This window comes from Triturus cristatus, chromosome 2_2, assembly GCF_964204655.1.
Source record: "Triturus cristatus chromosome 2_2, aTriCri1.1, whole genome shotgun sequence".
Taxonomy (NCBI): Eukaryota; Metazoa; Chordata; class Amphibia; order Caudata; family Salamandridae; genus Triturus; species Triturus cristatus.
The window spans coordinates 1,198,816,202-1,198,834,725 of record NC_140582.1 but is presented as its reverse complement, the minus strand read 5'-3'; the positions used below and the strand labels follow the sequence as shown (position 1 = coordinate 1,198,834,725).

Here is an 18,524-nt window from a genome sequence, read left to right as displayed (position 1 = left end):
TGTTTCTGGACCCCTGGGTCGAGAGCCTGTTGTTCTCTGGGGCCTGAAACTATGCACATCCTGGGACGAGGTGCCAAGCCTCCTCCCCAGGATGGGCAGGGATCACGAAGGGGAAGCTTCAAAGGCTTGCCGCTTTTGTGGGATTCCCCAGGACAATTGCGGCTTTCAGCAACTGGCCCCCTCTGGTTCTGACCCCCACTTTGGGCGAGAGAACTGGTGGGAAAAACAAGTGAGGAAGAGAGGTGTGTCCACCTCTGCCAACTCCACCCCTCAGGTGGGGGAGACGAGGTGAAGCACAAATCTCAGTCCACGCCATCTCGAAGATGGGAGGACTCGGCCAACCAGGGACAGGCACATGCCCCCTCCCACTGGAGGGTAGCATAACAGATGTATACCCACCCCAGGGTACCTGAACCTCCTGAGGCGGAAGCCGGGAGCACGACTTCAAAGCTAATTTTAGAATTTGAGTGTCACTTTTCTCATTGTAATTTTAAATTGTACCTGACATCCTCCAGTCTCTTTTTTGGTACAGGTGTTACATGGCCTGAATAATCCCTTTATGCTCAGAACGTCCAAGGGTAATATTAGAAATAAATATTTGTCTGACCTAAGAAAAAGTTTCCTGAAATCAGTAGGTTTGAAGAATAAACCGAGCACAGCTCATGCAGACTACGTTCACACGATAGAAAATCTGGGGGATTTAACCTCTGTGGTGGGTGTTCTAGAGGGTGCTGTCGCCGGACTAGTTATAGGTCAAGACTGGTCCTTTTTTTTAAAGGACATAGATAGGCTATTCATTTCATGGCCTATGCCTTTTGAGCCTATGCTTACTAAACGTATTACTTTATTATAGTACCGTGGGACTCCCACTTTGACAACGGGGGATGATTCAAGCAGGTTAATCTATGAAAGATCCAATACTGAGGAAATTAAGATCGCCAGAAGCCACCTTACCACCTGCCTATTCACCAATGGTCAAGAACAGGGCTTTGTCAGAGTACTCATGAAGGTATCGGTGAGGCCCTCGTTGAAGGGGAGAAAGGGTAAATGGCCAAGGCTACAAAATTTCCGTCAAGATGATCTTTATAGTCGCTGTGAGAAAGTGCCTTCTTTTTGCATGGTTGCCCCACTTTTTGCTGAATTGCGGATGTACTTTGACTGAGTGTGCCCTGGGCTCCTGCTAATCAGGTACCCAGGGCCTACGTTCTTTCCCTAAAACTGCATTGAAGCCTAAACCCAATTGGCATCTCTGGTCACAGGTCAGCCCCTGATAAATGGTACCACAGGTACCCAGGGCACTGTGACCAGAGACGGTTTCTAAGGGCTGCCGCACTTATTGTGCCACCCTTAGAGGTCCTGTACTGACACTCACACACACACTGCCTTTGCAGGCTGCGTGTCTTGGTGCAGAACAAAATGAGAGTCGACATGTCACACATCCCTGTGTGCCATGCCTACAAACCACTGCCCTGGCGTAGATCAGTCTCCCCTCTAGCTGGGTGCACTATACCAGTGGTGAGGGTACAGGTGCATGATGTGAGAAAGTGCCATCTTTCTTGCATGGTATGCCCCCACTTTTTGCTGAATTGCTGAATGTCATTTGACTGAGTGTGCCCTGGACCCCTGCCAATCAGGTGCCCAGGGCCTATGTTCCTTCCCTAAAAACCCCAAACCCAAATTGGCAAACCCTGGCCACCTGTCAGCCCCTAGTAAATGCTACCCTAGGTACCCAGGGCCTTGTGACCAGGGAAGGCGTCTAAGGGCTTCAGCACTTATTGTGCCACCCTTAGAGGCCCTGTAGCCTAACACAAACACACTGCCTGTGCAGGCTGAGTGTCTGGGTACAAGACAAAACAAAGAGTCGACATGGCACACATCCCTGTGTGCCATGCCCACAACCTACACTGCCCTGGCATACTCTTTAGCTGGGTGCCCTATGCCAGTGGTGTGGGCACAGGAGCAGGAGCCCTGTGCCCCTACAGTACCCAGGTCCATTCCTGTGCACTGTAAGTGCAGTGCTGCCATTTAAGAGTACATGGTGCTGAGAGCTCGTCAAACACAAGCCGGGAGCACGACTTCAAAGCTAATTTTAAAATTTGAGTGTCACTTTTCTCATTGTAATTTTACATTGTACATGACATCCTCCCAGCGCTCTGTTTCTGGGCACCTCTTACGCTCCTGACATACCCGTGCAGCGGATCTTAGCGCTGCCACGGGATAAAGTATTAACTCCATTGCCGCCATTTTGCCGAGCCAACAGGCCACGCCCCCTTTTGAGACGACACACCCCCTGCCCTTAACATTTCCGTATAAATTATGTGCATCTTCCGGAAGCGCAGCAAACGAGCGCAGCGGGCGCGCCGTCTGCGCGCCGAAGGCGCGCCAAAGGACAGCCCGTCTGCGGCCAGCCGGGCCTAGGGGCTCCCCACCATGCCCAAATTGTACAATACTCTTCTGTGCAGCTCCGCAACCTCCAAGGCCCTTGGCCTTTGGCTGATTCTGCGATTTTGCACATCGCTAGACTGGGATTGACAGCTCCTTGTCCACTCCTTTATCTCCCGTCCTTACCCCCCCTTCCTTCTCCCCCCCCTGGTTCATCTCCCGATGTCCCTGCTCCTCCCTTGCCAGCTACCCTATCCGTTTACTATCTTAATACTAGGTCAGCAGTAAAGCACTGTCACGAACTTTTCATCTTATTGGACTCGCACAAGCCGGATCTCCTATTTCTCACGGAGACCTGGTTTTGTGACAACTCCCTTCCTTCTCGGTTAGCTGCCCTTCCTGCCTCATATTATGCTCTGCGCGCCGACCGACCCTCCGGCAAGTCTGGCGGCGGCGTCGCTCTGATTGCCCGTACAAAATTCTCCTTTCAGCCTCTAACTTTTTCCTCTATTGGTTCATCAGACTTTTTAGTTGTCCGTTCACCGTCTTTCAGAGTCCCACTCACCTGCTTGCTTATGTATCGGCCCCCTCAACCTTCTCAACATTTTCTCTCCGAATTCCAAGATCTGGTGGCCACTTTAGCGGTCAACAACTCCTCCATCTTGGTATTAGGAGATTTTAATTTCTGGCCCTCAGACCCCGCAGAATGCTCGACTTCTAAAGAATTCTCGGATACTCTTCGTTCCCTCAATTTTGACTCCCACGTTCATTCCCCCACTCACATTCAGGGTCACATCCTTGATCAGATTTGGTCCCTTAATTGTCCAATAGCCTCCTTGTTCATCTCCCCCTGCACTTGGTCCGATCACTTCTTGATTTCCTTTTCCCTTCACTTTAGTCCAGTCACCAAGCCCCCCCTTCTCAAAAACATCTGGGCGCGCTCTTGGAACCAGGTGGATGTGGCCTCTCTGTCTGCCACACTCTCTGCATCTAGTCCTGATCTACACGGTCTGTCGTCCTCCGCACAAGCTGATTCTATTAATTCCTGGCTCCTGACAGGCTGCGATTCGGTCGCCCCCCTCAGGCGGGTGTCCTCCAGGCGTGTGAACGACGCGAACCGTTGGTTCAATGAGGAATTGAAGGCCATAAAACTAACTGTGCGCCACGCTGAGCGGACCTGGAGGCGAGATTACTGCCCCAACCTTAAAACCCAGTATGTCATCCTCCTTTCCCAGTACAAAAAATCTATTTTGGCTGCTAAGACTTCTTATTTCTCCTCAAAAATCCTGGCTGCCGAAAATCAGCCTAGAGAACATTTTTCCATTGTACACAATCTCGCCTTCTCCGATAGAGCTACCCTCAAACCCTCTCCTTCCCAGGACCTATGCGACTCCCTCAACACTTATTTTCTGGACAAAATTTCTAACATTAAAGCCAATATCCCCCCCCCCCCCTCTTTCCTTTGTTGACCCCCAGTGTCCGTCTGTCGGGGCACGTCTTGATTCCTTCCCCCTCATGACAGAAGAGTCTTTCCTCTCCCTCCTTTCTATGGTTAAATCAGGTTCCCCTTTAGACCTCTGTCCTGCCCACATCCTCAAGTACATCTACTCGGTTTGTGTGCAGCCCCCTCTCAAATTTCTCAATAGTTCACTGTCCCAGGGCATTGTTATTCAACCACTTAAATCTGCCATCATCGTCCCTATCCTCAAAAAACCTGGCGCGGATCCCTTTCTGGGGAAGGTATTGGAGCGCCATGTGACCAGAGCGCTCAGTACCTTTGTGGAGGAGAACGGCGTTTTAGCCCCCCGTCAGGCTGGTTTTCGCCCCGCACACTCTATGGAGTCCGTGGTGCTATCGGTCCCCGACAACCTCAGGGAGGGCATGGACACTAACCATACCCAGGTCCTGGTCCTCCTCGACCTCTCCGCCGCCTTCGACACGGTTGACTATTCCATCTTACTTTCCCGTGTCAGGGCGGCGGGGGTTGGAGGCTCGGCCTTGGTCTGGCTGTCCTCCTTCTTGAGGGACCGCACCCAGGCAGTGCGCCTGGGTGACTTTTCGGCGGACTTCCGGAAGGTACAATGCGGGGTTCCTCAGGGCTCCTCCCTTTCCCCTCTTTTATTTAACTTGTACATTGCCCCTCTTATTTTTGCCCTTCAGCAAATGGAGGTCTCCGTCTACAATTATGCGGACGACCATCAGCTTATTTTTAAATTGTCCCCATCCTCTGAGTCAATGGTTAAAGTTCCAGTCTGTTATGAATTTTATCCGGGACTGGATGAATTACAACCACCTGAAGTTAAACCCAGACAAAACTGAGCTGGTTTTGACAGGTGGTTGCTCCAGTCCCTGGACCTCTCTTTTTTGGCCCCCCTCCCTGGGTCCCCCCCCTTCTCCATCTTCCTCTGTGAAAACTCTTGGGATTAAGTTGAACGACCACCTCACTCTGCACTCCCAGGTTAGTTTAGTGGTGTCCTCTTCCTTTCTTTCACTCCGCACCATTCGTAAAGTTTCCCGTTTCTTTTCTTTTTCTGCCTTAAAACTCATAGTCCTGGCGATGGTTATCTCTCGCCTCGATTATGGCAACGCACTATATTGTGGCATGCCCGCTTACAGTTTGCGGCGATTACAGCTGGTTCAAAACCAGGCTGCCCGCCTGGTTTATAATCTGGCTAAGTTCCACCATGTCACCCCTCTCCTCAAGTCCTTGCACTGGCTCCCTATCCGAGAACGAGCTCAGTTCAAGATGGGCTGTATTACTTTCCAGGCTCGGATTGGCGCAGCCCCTGCTTTCATTTCTTCGGAAGTTAAAGGCTACGCCCCCGTTAGGGAGCTGCGTTCATCCTCCCAACATTTGTTGGCAGTTCCCCGCTTTAGGCGTAAAAAGTGGGGGGGGGGGGCATGAAATTTTCCACACTTGCCCCCGCTTTTTGGAATTCTCTCCCCGCCCACCTCAGATCTTCTACTCAATACTCACTCTTCCGAAAGGCGCTAAAAACTTTTCTCTTCGCACAAGCCTTCCCACTGTAACTGTCTTGTTCTGCCTCCCCCCTGATCTTCTTGTTCTCTGGGTTCTGTACACTACAGCGCCATGAAACCGCCATGTGAACGTGCACTCTATAAATGCTTTAAACTCAAACTCAAACTCAAGGGACCCATTGGTCCCTGCCTTTTACCTACCTGTAGCACCCCTAAATCTAGTATTTAGGGGCACTCCTGAACCTTGATTCTCCAGATCCAGACAAGAAACAATAAGAAGGACCGAACAGCCGGCAAGCAGCTAACAAGATGAAGACGTCCACTGACTTGGCCCCAGCCCTACCGGCCTATCTCCCCCCTCGAACCTACTCCTGCGAACTCCCGGTGTGTCCTGCACCTCTGGCAGCAGCCGGAGACCACCAATCTGCCCCACTCAGCACCTGCCATCCACTGCCCGAGATCAAGTGGGCAAACACCATGAGGAGGTCAACCTGGAGATCCTGAACCGAGATCTGGTGACCTCTGACCTGCCACAAGCCTCCAGCCGACGCCTGCAGCCTAAATCCAGAAGGCCCCCCCAAACCGCGAGCAGGAGCTGGTAAGAAGATCCGACACCAAAAGGCACACCTGCACCCGACGCCCCACGGCCTTGTGTGCCCAAACCGACAGAGCCTAACAAACCCCTAACTTCCAAACTTACCTCTCGAAATGGGGGTCGCACCCAGAAGTCCTTCATCTCCCGGCCTGCAGTGCTTTTGCAAATTGGAGGTTCTCCATTGGAAACAGGGCATCCGACCTCGAGAAAGCACCCTGCACCCGGCCACCCTAGTGCCGCTGAGGGCGCACCCCCCGGTGCAAATTTTTTCCCCATTTGCTCTGAGCTAAAGTCCAGGAGCTTTTCTCCACAACCCAGTGGCCTGCTTGCCAGCAGCTACCAACCGGAGGCCCCCTATCCCCCACTGGATAACATTGGGCCTCAGCACTCTGCACCCGGCTGCCCTAGTACCTCTGAGGGTGTAACGCGAGTGCATCCTTGACCCTGGGGGAACCCTTGTTATAACCCCAGAACCTCAACTCTAAAGACCGATTACTTACCTAAAAACCGATAACCATATTTTCCTTCATAGGATAACATTAATACTTTCTAAGTGTGAAGTTTTGAAACCTAAAGAAATTCTTTAAATTAGTATGATTTAATAAAAACGCTTTTACTCACCTGTTTACAGGAAATGTCCCAGTGCTGCATCCAGGCATCCAGCACGGAGTAAGAAAAGTAATCCAAAAGTAACTTACCTGCTATTTTACTGAAAATCCCATTCAAGTGTATGATTTACAAGTAATTGCATTTCTCTGAAACAATACTGTAGGTCAAACCCTAGTACATTTACAATTGCAATTTAACAGTTTTACAATCAGCATTTACTACTGTAAAGTATTTATTGTTTTCCTGTGCCAGGCTTGCTTGGTTCTAGAAATAAATTAACTAAAAGAATATTTTTATACAAAAACAATTGGTCTGAAGTTCAGTCTTTGAGTGTGTGAATTCATTTGCTGAGTGAGTGTGTACAACACATGCTTAAAACCGTCCTCTGATACTGCCTTACTGCTCGACCACACTACAACAAATAGAGAGTAAGGTTCTATTTAATTTTACCCTTGCTTACCTTTGGGGTTTCACTGTACTCTGTGCCCCCTATACCTCACTTTAGTATAGTATATACAGAGCCAGCTTCCTACAGTTGCAACTAAAGGCAGGTGCAAATGTTTATGCATTCTTAAAGCCCAAGGGTGTCCAATTAGGGTTTCCTGTGCAAAAAGAACAATTGATGGACAGAATGCATAACTATGTCATTCATTCACTCCAGTAAAGAAATCGGGGCCTAACTCCATAGTTTTTTTGCTCCCCATGCCATTCCAGTTTGAACCCAGCCATATGCAAATCAGTCTTGACACTGCTCCCTATGGGAACAGTCAAGCCCGGACTGCCAGGCCAGGTCCTCCGTGGACTGGAAACAAGCATCCTAGGACTGGTTTAGGGTTTCACCCCTCATCAGCCACGCTACCTTGACTAAAGTGGCATTGTGAGCACGCTATCCAAGTCTGGGCATACCCGTCCCTCTCGGGGTGACAAATGCAAAAAGAACAATTGGAAAGAATGCAGAACAATTTCATACATTCACCCCAGTACAGAGATCAGGGTCTAAATCCATAGTTGGGTCTAAACTGGGGTGGCATTGTGAGCAACAGAAGGATGGATTTAACCCAGATATCTTGACTGGAGTGAATGTTTTGATTTGTTCTGCATTCCGTCTATCAATTGTGTGTCATTTGCTTTCTCGCCCTAAGAGGGCCGGGTATGCCCAGACGTGGGCCACTGTTATCGCTGGATTCAAGCTAGCCTAGCTGATGAGGGGTGAAAACCCGGAACCGGTCCCACGATGCTGGTTTCCTGTCCAGGGAGGACCTGACTTGGCAGTTCGGGCTGGACTGCTCCTCTGAGGCACAGGGTCAAGACTGATTTGCATATGGCTGGGTCTAAACTGCGGTGGCATGGTGAGCAAAAGAATGATGGATTTAACCCAGATAGTGAATGTTTTGATTTGTTCTGCATTCCGTCAATCAATTGTGTGTCTTTTGCTTTCTCGTCGTAAGTGCGCCGGGTATGCCAAGACGTGGGTCCCAGACTCACTGTGTCACTGGATTCAAGCTAGCCTGGCTGATGAGGGGTGAAAACCTGAAACAGGTCCCAGGATGCTGGTTTCCGGTCCAGGGAGGACATGGCTTGGCAGTTCAGGCTGGACTGTTCCCATGAGGCACAGGGTGAAGACTGATTTGCATGTGGCTGGGTCTAAACTGGGGTGGCATGGTGAGCAAAAGAATGATGACTTTAACCCAGATCTCTTGGCTGGGAATGAATGTTTTGATTTGTTCTGCATTCCGTGCATCAATTTGTGTCAATCGTGTGTGTCTTTTGTCAACTAGGGCTTCCCAGCATTAATTGAACAAGCTGCAAAAACTGTTAGTGTAGCGGATCAGAAGAGCCAGGTTTTAAGAAGGTTCTCAAGCCCATGATCTTGGCTGTCTGTTCAACAACTACTGCAAATGAAGCGGTCTTTTACGTTAGTGGTCCACGTGGCGAATCAAGGCCAGCTGGCTTCTTGTACATTTAGTGGGGGTGGAGGGCGGACCACTCCTCTCCCCACCCCTCTTGGTGTGTACCTTGTACACAGTCAGCGGCAAAACAATAATAGAGCCTCTGGTTTAGAATCTGGTTGTTTGAAGACCAGTGGCGGTTTTATTAGTGTAACACAAACAAGTCTAACGGTCTCAAGAGGGCACCTAAACCTATGGTGGCCTAAGTGTCAGTATGTACACTGTGAAACTAAATCTACACAGGAAGTCCTATCTAAAAGGACGTACTCCCATCACTCACCAAAGTGACATGCTTCATCATCTGGGTCCTCCTCCCAGCAGTAAAACCTAGTACAGCTGAGGGCTACGACCCCCTCACTAAGAGGGAGGAGCACAGGGATGTTTTAAGGTATATATCACTATCATATGGGTTCCTAAAACCCAGAAGTGAGAAGCTGTTATGGTGAAAAGTGAGTGATGCATGCCGTGCAAACTCAAGCAATAAATGTGCTAATGTGAATTAAAACTATCAAGAGACACAAGACTATTTATTGTCTCGTGATGACAGGATTAAAAACAGTGCAAAACAGCAGTTTTAACAATATAACTGCAAGCATGGTCTACATGTTTCAGCTATCATGACCCTACTAGTGTCAAGCTTTCTTCAGGACTTACATGTAAATCGCTACTGCGTGTGCTCAAATAAATCAAAGTGTAACCAAATTGTGCCTCACGTCCTGAGCTGTTGCCAGGTGAGGTGTTGTCCCTTACTCACATGTGATGGGTTGACTTATACACATGGACCATCTTTTCGAGATCTAGTGTGCGATAGGTTGTATTGTTTCTGCACTGTTTATAATCCCGTCACCCATCCCATGACGTCACCCGTCCTGTGTTAAAAGAGCACCAGATCCTCTTCTGGAGATGATGTTGTCGATGAGGAAGAGGCCAGTACTTGTCTTGGAGCTAGAGTGGATGTCTGTACCAGTCTGTATGAGGCCCAGAGTGAGACCCAATGGGTCAGACGGCACTGAGGATGGATCTGCCACCTGACTGGAATCCCCTATAAATCGTTAAGGCTCAAAGGTGTGCCTGAGAGAGCCATAAGTGCGGCAGAAATCTGCAGCAGGTCGTCCATCAAGGCTGAAATCTGCTGAGGTGTTAGCTATGGCCTAGAGTAATCAGGGCCAGGACTGAGAACACAAATCAGCCCTAGCAATTTTATCGAACCGGACCCTAGGATGGAGGGGGTCAGGTGTGGGCGAGGGTGCAAGTGTGAAGCACTGCTGCTTAACCAAACCAGCCCCCAGCACTGATGCTTTTGTTGCTGGGAGACGATACTGCAGCACTGTGAAGATAGTACTTTGACCAGATCCATAAAATTGCTTTCAGTTATTCATAATGGAGCTGAATAATCACTCGTGAGAAAAGGCTGTTTTTCCTCAAGAAGAAATCTAACACTTTACATTCGAAAATGTTTTACATTTGTTTATTTAACAGTATTGTTGTTTTGTCAATACAAGATATTTTATTTTAAACCAGGAAATATATACATTTATTTCACAGCCGTAGAAAGTAATATTGTGGAAATGAGTGGTATGGGAAGGCTCAGGTATGGTTTATACTGAGTGAGGGACCGGAGTAAATCTTGGTAAAAGAAGAACAGATGCACAACAATTGAGATCAAAATTGACAGAATCTATGACCTACTTTAATTAGGGAGTTCTCTCATACCTACTTTAATGGAACGTCTTTTAACAAAGTGTGCCATGGCACACAGGGACATCTGTAAATCTATTCAGATGCTCTTCTGTAGAGCTCTGTTAACTCTCAAAACTAAGTAACAGAAGGGATTTAAAAAACTGAGATTAACGCAGGACCCGTTTCTCATGTTACCCAAGAGTTAATGCAATTTCTACCATATTTACCTGGAGTTTTTCAACGGCTTCATTCAGGGAGTTCAGCCTGGCCATCTGCTCCAGTAGCTGTGCTGCTGGGCTTCCTAAAAGAAAAAAAAACAATTAAAATTAATTCACAGAAATTATAATGGCACAACTTTAAGACACTCCAAACATTTCAAATTCAATTTCACTTTGTAGGTTTTGAAAGATAAAGAGCCCAAAATTACCATAATATGCTTTGTTCAGAAACGAAGAAAAAAGTAACTTGCCTGTATTTTTTATAGATTTATATTAATTAATGTTTCCGGTCAGGCGGGAAATCCTCTATAGACTGTCTAGATAGCAGCATCACAGACTAATGGTATTCTGTCTAAATATTTATGTGACCTGAAATCTAGTCAAAGAAGTGTAAAGAAACCGAGCTGACCTGCACTCCAAAAATGCATTTTTGAGTACTCCCAGCGATTGTTTTGTATATTGTCACTGTGTACTTCTAGAACACAACATCTATTAGCTGTGCCTTCTGTTCCAATGCTACACGAACCTCTGGTCTCCCTAATGTGTCAGATTTAAAATGGCGTGACTATGATGAGCAGAAGGGTGATGGGCCCATTGAGGTGGAAGACTTCCACTAGGACGATTAACCAACTTATCAGACAAACAATGCATAGCCTCCTGTAGCACCTGAATGGAAGTCGTGCAGTGCAACAGACTAGGTTAGGCAAGAATTGCTACAAGTGTCTCACCGCCAGATGACATCAGAGGCTTACATGACTTGGTCAAAAGGCCATCCTGAAAATTCTGATTATTTCTCCCTTAACCAAGTAGCCATGCTTTTTTTTTTTTTAGTTGAAGGAAAATCTAGAACAACTATTCAAGCCATTCCAAACCTTGACCATTAATGAGAGGAAGAGCTCTCCTTGATGAAGAACCAAATGAAGAACCCAATGTTGGCCTCTGTGATTATATAGTATATATGTATGTATATATGTGGCATTCTATAGCGCCAATATAGCCAAAAGGCAGTGGAGGGCCTTACAGGGTGAATGATGAACATGGACTTAACGAGTAATAGGAGAGGTAGCGGGGTTTTGGACTTTAAATGCATAGCGATATAGTGTTCTTTAAAGATATCCATGTATGGGGATGGTGTTCTGCATCCTGGGTGCACAGATGGAAAAGACCTGCTGCCTTGTTTTTTCAGTTTTTACACTTCTTAGTCTGTAGTCTGATGGTGTCCTGCCTGTGAGTGCCCTGAGAACCACAATCAATTATGCTGATCTTGTCTGCAAGAACTGTGGGGGTGCTGGTCATGATGGCTTTGTAAATGATGTCACTTGTTTTGAAGATGGTGGGGGTCAATGGAGCTGAACCAGGATGGAGGTTAAGTGATCATATTTATCCAGGACTGGGATGAGATGTACTGCAGTGTGTAAGAGGCCCTTAAGAGACGCTAGCGTGGAGTCTGAGAGCCTATGACAGGGGACAGTATGAGGAACTCCACAGGTGTTAGTGATATTGTGAAACCTAGAGGTGTTCATGTGAAAAAAATGGAATCTGCTGGAAAGGCTGGAGGAGAACCAATGAAGTATATTGTTGGTAAATTTGATTAAAGACACCAGGGTTTCTATTAGGGTGGGATGGTTGACAGTGTCAAAGAAGTTGAGGGGCCCAGAAATATCAACGTGATCTAGGAACTGAATATAGACGGCATTTTCAATTATCTTACCAATGAGCAATAGGTGAGTGATGGATTTGGTAGTTGGTGACATCTTTAGTGTCTACTGTAGGTTTATTTAGGTCTGAAAGAATCTATTCTGTCTTTCGAGATTCTGGGAAGATGCTTTAAGTAAGAGAAGCATTGACAATGATAAAAAGGGTAGGCCTGGGTGATAAACTCCACTCCGTTCGAGGAGTTTGCGGAGTTTTCTGCACGCCGCACAGCTTGCTGAGTGCAGAAAATTCGACTGCGCGTAGTGCAGCTGTTTTTTCCCCGCTCTGGAATGGTAAGATGCCGCTCAGGTAGAATTTCTACCCGAGCAGCAGGAAGATCAGCGTGAACAGCAGTTCGCACTGCACTCCACCACTTGCGGAACTTTGTTGAGTTTTTTGTCACTTCGTTGAGTTCCGCATGGCGACACTCCGTGAACTACGCCCTGAAAAAGGGGTAAGTGATTGCCCCCACAGAGAGCTTTGATTAAGGACTAGGATAATACATCATTTTCCGAAGTGGCTGTGAGGGAGTTGGGTACATTTGAGAGATCTGCAAGAGGCAAGGGTTTGCAGGGTGACTATTGCTGGATTCTACAGGAAGAAGTGGGAGTAAAAGTTGAAGCAAGCTTGGTTTTGTTGATGTGCTGTAGGACCATCTTCTGTACTTTTTCACTGAAGAAAAGGTTGAGACAGTAAAACCAGAAAAGAAATACAAGGATCACTATATATCACCTGCATACCTGATCAATCAAACAAAGATGCATTCAGTTATCTCGACAACAGACAAGCACTGTTCACAGAATTCTATGCACTACATTGGGAAGGACGCAAAAGATTAAGGGCTTTCTCGGCTCCCATCTAAAAGTAACCAATTACCCTGCCATCAATGTCAGGTAGAACAGGCAACTCTGGCATAACATATCTTATTTAGAAATCTTTTCTGAAGAGGACAGAGTAGAGGCCAAGACTAATTTAAAAGAAGGGACGATATTCTTTTCATCCCTCATTGATTACTCTATAAGTTCAGTTTATGTTGCTTTCCATTCGATAGGTAATGCTGCAGCTGTGTGGGAAATACAGCAAACTTAACAGCACATCTTTTAGGTTGAAGTGCAAACAAGTTATGGACATCCACTTTGACGAAGACACCATTTTTGGCAAACAGACTGCTGAGGCACTACGAAAGCCAGATATGGACACCAGTAGGTTCCTGGGTTAACCCCCAAAGAGCACAGAAAAATCACAAAACCCAAGACGAAGTGAGTCATGGGAGAGGGGTCAAGTCATCTCAGATGGATCCCTAATCCTAATGTATGTGCTTTCTCAGATCAAAATATTTGCATAAATATGACGCTGAGCACTCACCCAAATAAGGTTGCATGCTTCACCAGCGTGTGTGCTTCTCACACCAAGAATCAGTGCTTGCTTAGGATGGGCTCCATAGATATTTAAGAGTTCCTAGGAGATGGAACTCAAGCAGGTCTCACATCATCTAGTGTTCTGCTTTGCAGATATCGAAGGTGAAATTTGTCATCACAACTACTTTTCCACTAAGACATGAGACCACACATTGCTGAAGTGGTCTCATGTGGAGTTTTCCGTTTGGGAAACGAAAATAGAGGAGGCCATGGAAACAAGAAATCAAATAAAGCAAGATATATGACACTTCCCAGATTGAGGACATTCTGTTCCCTGAAGAAGGGAAAATGTTATTTACCCTGCTATCATAATTTGGGTTAGTTCTAAGTACTATCCTGAACTTGAAAGGCTCTTGGATTGTGGAGGGTTGCAACTCATTGAGACATCTGAGAGACGTTAGGATCACAAGCAAGGAAATCAATCTTTTAGTAAAGGTACTGAAGGGGGAAAGAATGGAGGGGATCAAAAGGGGGTCCCAATGAGTCTGGTCAGGACTACATTAAGGTTTCAGACAGGTGCAGGTGGAACTGAGGGGAACGATAGCTGTTAATGAATGGTATGTAGAAAAGAGAGGAATCCTCTGTTTGACATATATGCTGGTGTAGCTGCAAAAGAGCGACTTGTAAAAGTATAGGTGAGGCCTGACTTCTGCAGCTGGAGCAGACCGTAGATAATGTCATGGACTGAGGGTCTTAGGAGTCCAGAAGTTTGAGAATACACTACAGGACAAATCTCTTCCATCTTGATGCATAACAAGCATGATTATTGGGCCTATGGAACTCCCGTAAGATGTCCATGCATTCTTGTGGAAGAGACAGGAAGCCAAACTCTATGCCCTCAGGTGCCAGATCGCTAGATTGAGCTGTTTGGGTTCTAGGTGAGACCTAGTTGTGGTGAGAAGGTCCAGCCTTGTGTGTAGGTTCCCATGAGGGCTGATTCATATTTCGAGTAGTGCAGAGTACCAGGGCTGTCAGGCCCAGGTGGAAACTATTAGGATGAGCGTCTGAGAGGTTTGCCGCATATTCTGAACCAGGAGTGGAAGGAGTGTGAGAGGCGGATACACATGAGCAAAGATCCCTAACCAGTTTATCCATAGTACATTGCCCACGAACTGTGGGTACCTGGATACGAAGTTTGGCCATTTAGCTTTTTCAGATATGTCAAACAGGTTTATAAGTGGTGTGCCACAAGCCTAGAAATAGTGGAGTAGGGCCATGTGGGTGGATTTCCTACTTGATGTAAATCCACCACCAGGACATGGACTTGACACGTCCTGCTAAGAAGGTTGACCGGTCGTTATCCACCTCCGGAAGGTATTATGCAATTAGGCGAATGCAGAGGTTAAGTGCCCACTGCCATGCCTTTTGTAATAGTAAAGAGAAGGGGAGCGAATGCATGCCCCCGTTTCTGCAGGTAGCGCATGGCTGGCATACTGTCTGCTCTGATTAGAAATACCTTGCCCCAGATGAGGGGTAGGAAGGCTTTTAATTAGAGATATATGGAAAAGAGCTCAAGGTAGTAGATGTGAAGCCCCTGGTGATGAGGAGCCCACACCGCTTGAATGGTTCTATGTTCCAGATGTGCCACCCCCCAGCCAATATGAGAGGAGTGTGTGGAGAAAGTAACTTGAGGAATATGGTATAGGAAGAGCCTGCCCTGCAGCAGAGTGTTGCATCACTGCAGAGAGCGATGGGCGCTGAAATTTCCACTTGTCACCATTGGGATTGAGGCACTGCTGTAACAGACGCATGTGGAGACGGGTGTAGGGTACTATGGTGATACAGGAAGCCATCATGCCCATCAGTCAGAAAAAGGTTTGGAGAGATGACTATTTGGCTAGAAAAGGGGTAAGAGGTGGTGGAGGGCCAGCAACATGTTTGGGCTAGGGTAAGCTTTGCCCATGATGGAGTTTAGCACCATCCCTTGGAAGCGCTGGAACTGAAGGGGCTACAGGTGGGATTGATGTAATATATTGTGAACACTAAGCTGAGCATGTGACAGATGGTAGCCTGGGTGCCTGCTAGTAAATGTTACTTGTTTGCACTCTTGATTAGCCAGTCATTGACATAGGAGAAAACGTGGATATGACTTTCAATCAATCAGGGAATTGTGAAACTCTGAGTCAGCCGAAGAGCCAGGTCTTGAGGCTCTTCCTGATGGTGTGCAGAGTGGGGGCAGCATCTGTTGTTGATTGGGAGCTCGTTCCAGGTCTTTGGCACGATGTAGGAGAATGATTATGCTACTTACCAGTATGCATCTGTTCTTGGCATGTGGGCTGCTGAATTCATATCTGTGCATAGATCGCCGCCTAGTGTTGGGTCCGGATGATTGCACATTGTTGTCCTGGAAGAGTCTTCGAAGTATCACGAGATAGGTGGCTCTTCCCCTGGACTACAGTGCGCATGGGCATCCTCTCCATCCTTAGATTGTTTTTCGCCATTGTGGCAGTGATGGAGTAGATACAGTAAGTGATGACCATGCTATGCAGAAGATCTGAGTGCTGCAGCCGCTACAGGCGCCGGGGTGGAGGGTGGGCGATATGAATGTCAGCAGCCCTACATGCCAAGAACAGATGCATACTGGTAAGTAGCATAATCAGTTCGAGGCATGTGGGCTGCTGAATTCATATCTGTGCATAGAATATATATCAGTACCTCCGTTAGCGGCGGCTACCTGTGCCAGCTGCAGCAGTCTGGAAAAGAGTTTTGAGAACAGCCTGTCCTACAACTGCCTGCTGTTTTGAGTGTACATCTACGCAGTAGTGTTTGGTAAATGTATGTACAGTGGACCATGTGGCTGCTCTACATATTTCGTGTAAAGGGATGTTTCCTAGGAAAGCCATGGATGCCCCTAACTTTCGTGTTGAGTGGGCTCGTGGGGGAACCGTTAATGTGCGTTCAGCTTTGTGATAGCAAATCTGAATACATTTAACGATCCATCTGGCTATTCCTGCTTTGGAAATGGCGTTGCCCTTGTGTTGTGGAGAAAAGGCAACGAAGAGTTGTTTAGTTTTTCGAAAATCCTTTGTCCTGTCAATATAGTACATGAGAGCCCGCTTTACATCTAGTGTATGGAGCATTCTTTCTGCGACATTTTGCGGATTTTGAAAGAAAACGGGCAGTTCGATAGTTTGGTTAATGTGGAACTGTGATATGACTTTGGGCATGAACTTGGGGTTGGTGCGTAGTACAACCCTGTTTGCGTGGACCTGAATGAATGGCTCTTGAATGGTTAGTGCCTGGAGTTCACTAACTCACCTTAAGGAAGTGATGGCTACTAGGAAAGCCACTTTCCAGGTGAGGAATTGAATCTCACATGAATGGAGAGGTTCAAAGGGTGGACCCATTAGTCTGGTGTGGACCAAGTTGAGGTTCCACACCGGTGCTGGTGGGTGTCTTGGGGGAATTACTCGTTTGAGTCCCTCCAAGAAAGCTTTGATGGCAGGTACTTTGAATAAGGAGAGGTGCTGCCTGTTTTGGAGGTAGGCTGCTATTGCGGTCAAATGGATGCGTATTGAGTTGTATGCCAGATTACAGCGGTATAGGTGTAAGAGGTAGCATATGATGTTTTGAATAGATGCGTCCAGAGGGTTAATGTCATTGTTGTTGCAGTAAATGACAAACCTTTTCCATTTGGCCGCATAGCAGGCTCTAGTAGTGGGTCTCCTGGCTTCTTTGATGATATTCATACAGTCAGGTGGTAAGTTTAGGTAGCCAAACTCTAAGACCTCAGGAGCCAGATCGCCAGGTTCAGCTGTTGGGGATCTGGGTGCTGAATTTCGCCATGGTTCTGCGTTAAAAGTGCTGGTTTTATCCGCAGTCTTTGATAAGGCACCACGGAGAGTTCCAGAAAGGTGATGTACCATGGCTGGCGTGCCCACGTTGGAGCAACTAGGATAAGGGTCAGTGAGTGTTGCCGTAGTTTGCGCGCCACCAGCGGTATTAATGGTGCTGGGGGAAAAGCGTACGCAAATTTGCCGGACCAGTTCATCCATATCGCATTGCCCTGCGACTGTGGGTGTGGGAACCTGGCGGCAAAGCTTTGGCATTTTGTGTTTTCTTTTGTTGCGAATAGGTCTATCTCTGGATGACCCCATTGTTGGAAGTACGGTTGGAGAACAGATGGGTGTAGCTCCCACTCGTGCATCTGGTGGCTGTGTCTGCTGAGCAGATCCGCCATCTGGTTGTCCTTGCCGGGGAGGTGTTCGGCCATGAGGAATTTGTTCCTTTGGATGGCCCACTTCCACATGCTCTGAGCCAGATGAGACAACTGTGGAGAGTGTGTTCCTCCCTGCTTCTGTATGTAGTACATGGCAGTCATGTTGTCCGTTCGGATCAACACAACTTTGTTGCACAGGTGTACTTTGAATGCCTTCATGGCTAGGAAGATTGCCATCAGTTCCAGAAGGTTGATGTGCATCTTCTTCTGTTGTGTTGTCCATAGACCCTGCACTGTGTAATTGAGTACATGCGCTCCCCATCCCTGGAGAGACGCGTCCGCTGTCAGTATGATTTGTGGAACAGGCTTTTGGAACGGTCGGCCCTTGCAAAGGTTTTGTGTATTCCACCAATGCAGAGAGGTGTATGCCCGACCGCTCACCAACACTAGGTCTTTTAATTGCCCGTGAGCCTGATTCCATTTACGTGCCAAGCACTCCTGAAGCGGGCGCATATGTAGTCTCGCGTGCGGGACTATGAAAATGCAGGAGGCCATCATGCCTATCAACTGCATGAACACTCGTGCAGGAAGGGAGTGTTGAGGTTTGAATTTTGAGATCAGCAGTTGCATGCTGTTGATTCTCACTAAAGTTGGTTGAGCCGTGGCAGCCAGAGTGTTGATTGTGGCGCCTAAGTATTGTTGCACGTGGGCAGGTTGGAGATGTGATTTTGAGTAATTTAGTGAGAATCCCAGATCGTGAAGAAGGTGAATGGTGTGGGACATGTGGGTGGCACATTGTTGTGCTGACTTGGCCTGAACTAGCCAGTCGTCCAGATAAGG

General features: G+C 47.4%; 1 protein-coding gene across 11 annotated transcripts in view; it reads right to left on the bottom strand.

Moving 5' to 3' along the window:
• Positions 1–18,524, bottom strand: part of DCTN1 (dynactin subunit 1) — a 733,647-nt gene that overhangs the window by 47,028 nt on the left and 668,095 nt on the right. For all 11 annotated transcript variants that reach the window (XM_085642808.1, XM_085642810.1, XM_085642809.1 and 8 more), the window contains one exon: positions 10,422–10,495. In XM_085642808.1, the coding sequence (XP_085498934.1) occupies positions 10,422–10,495 (74 nt within the window). The remainder of the gene's footprint in view (positions 1–10,421; positions 10,496–18,524) is intronic.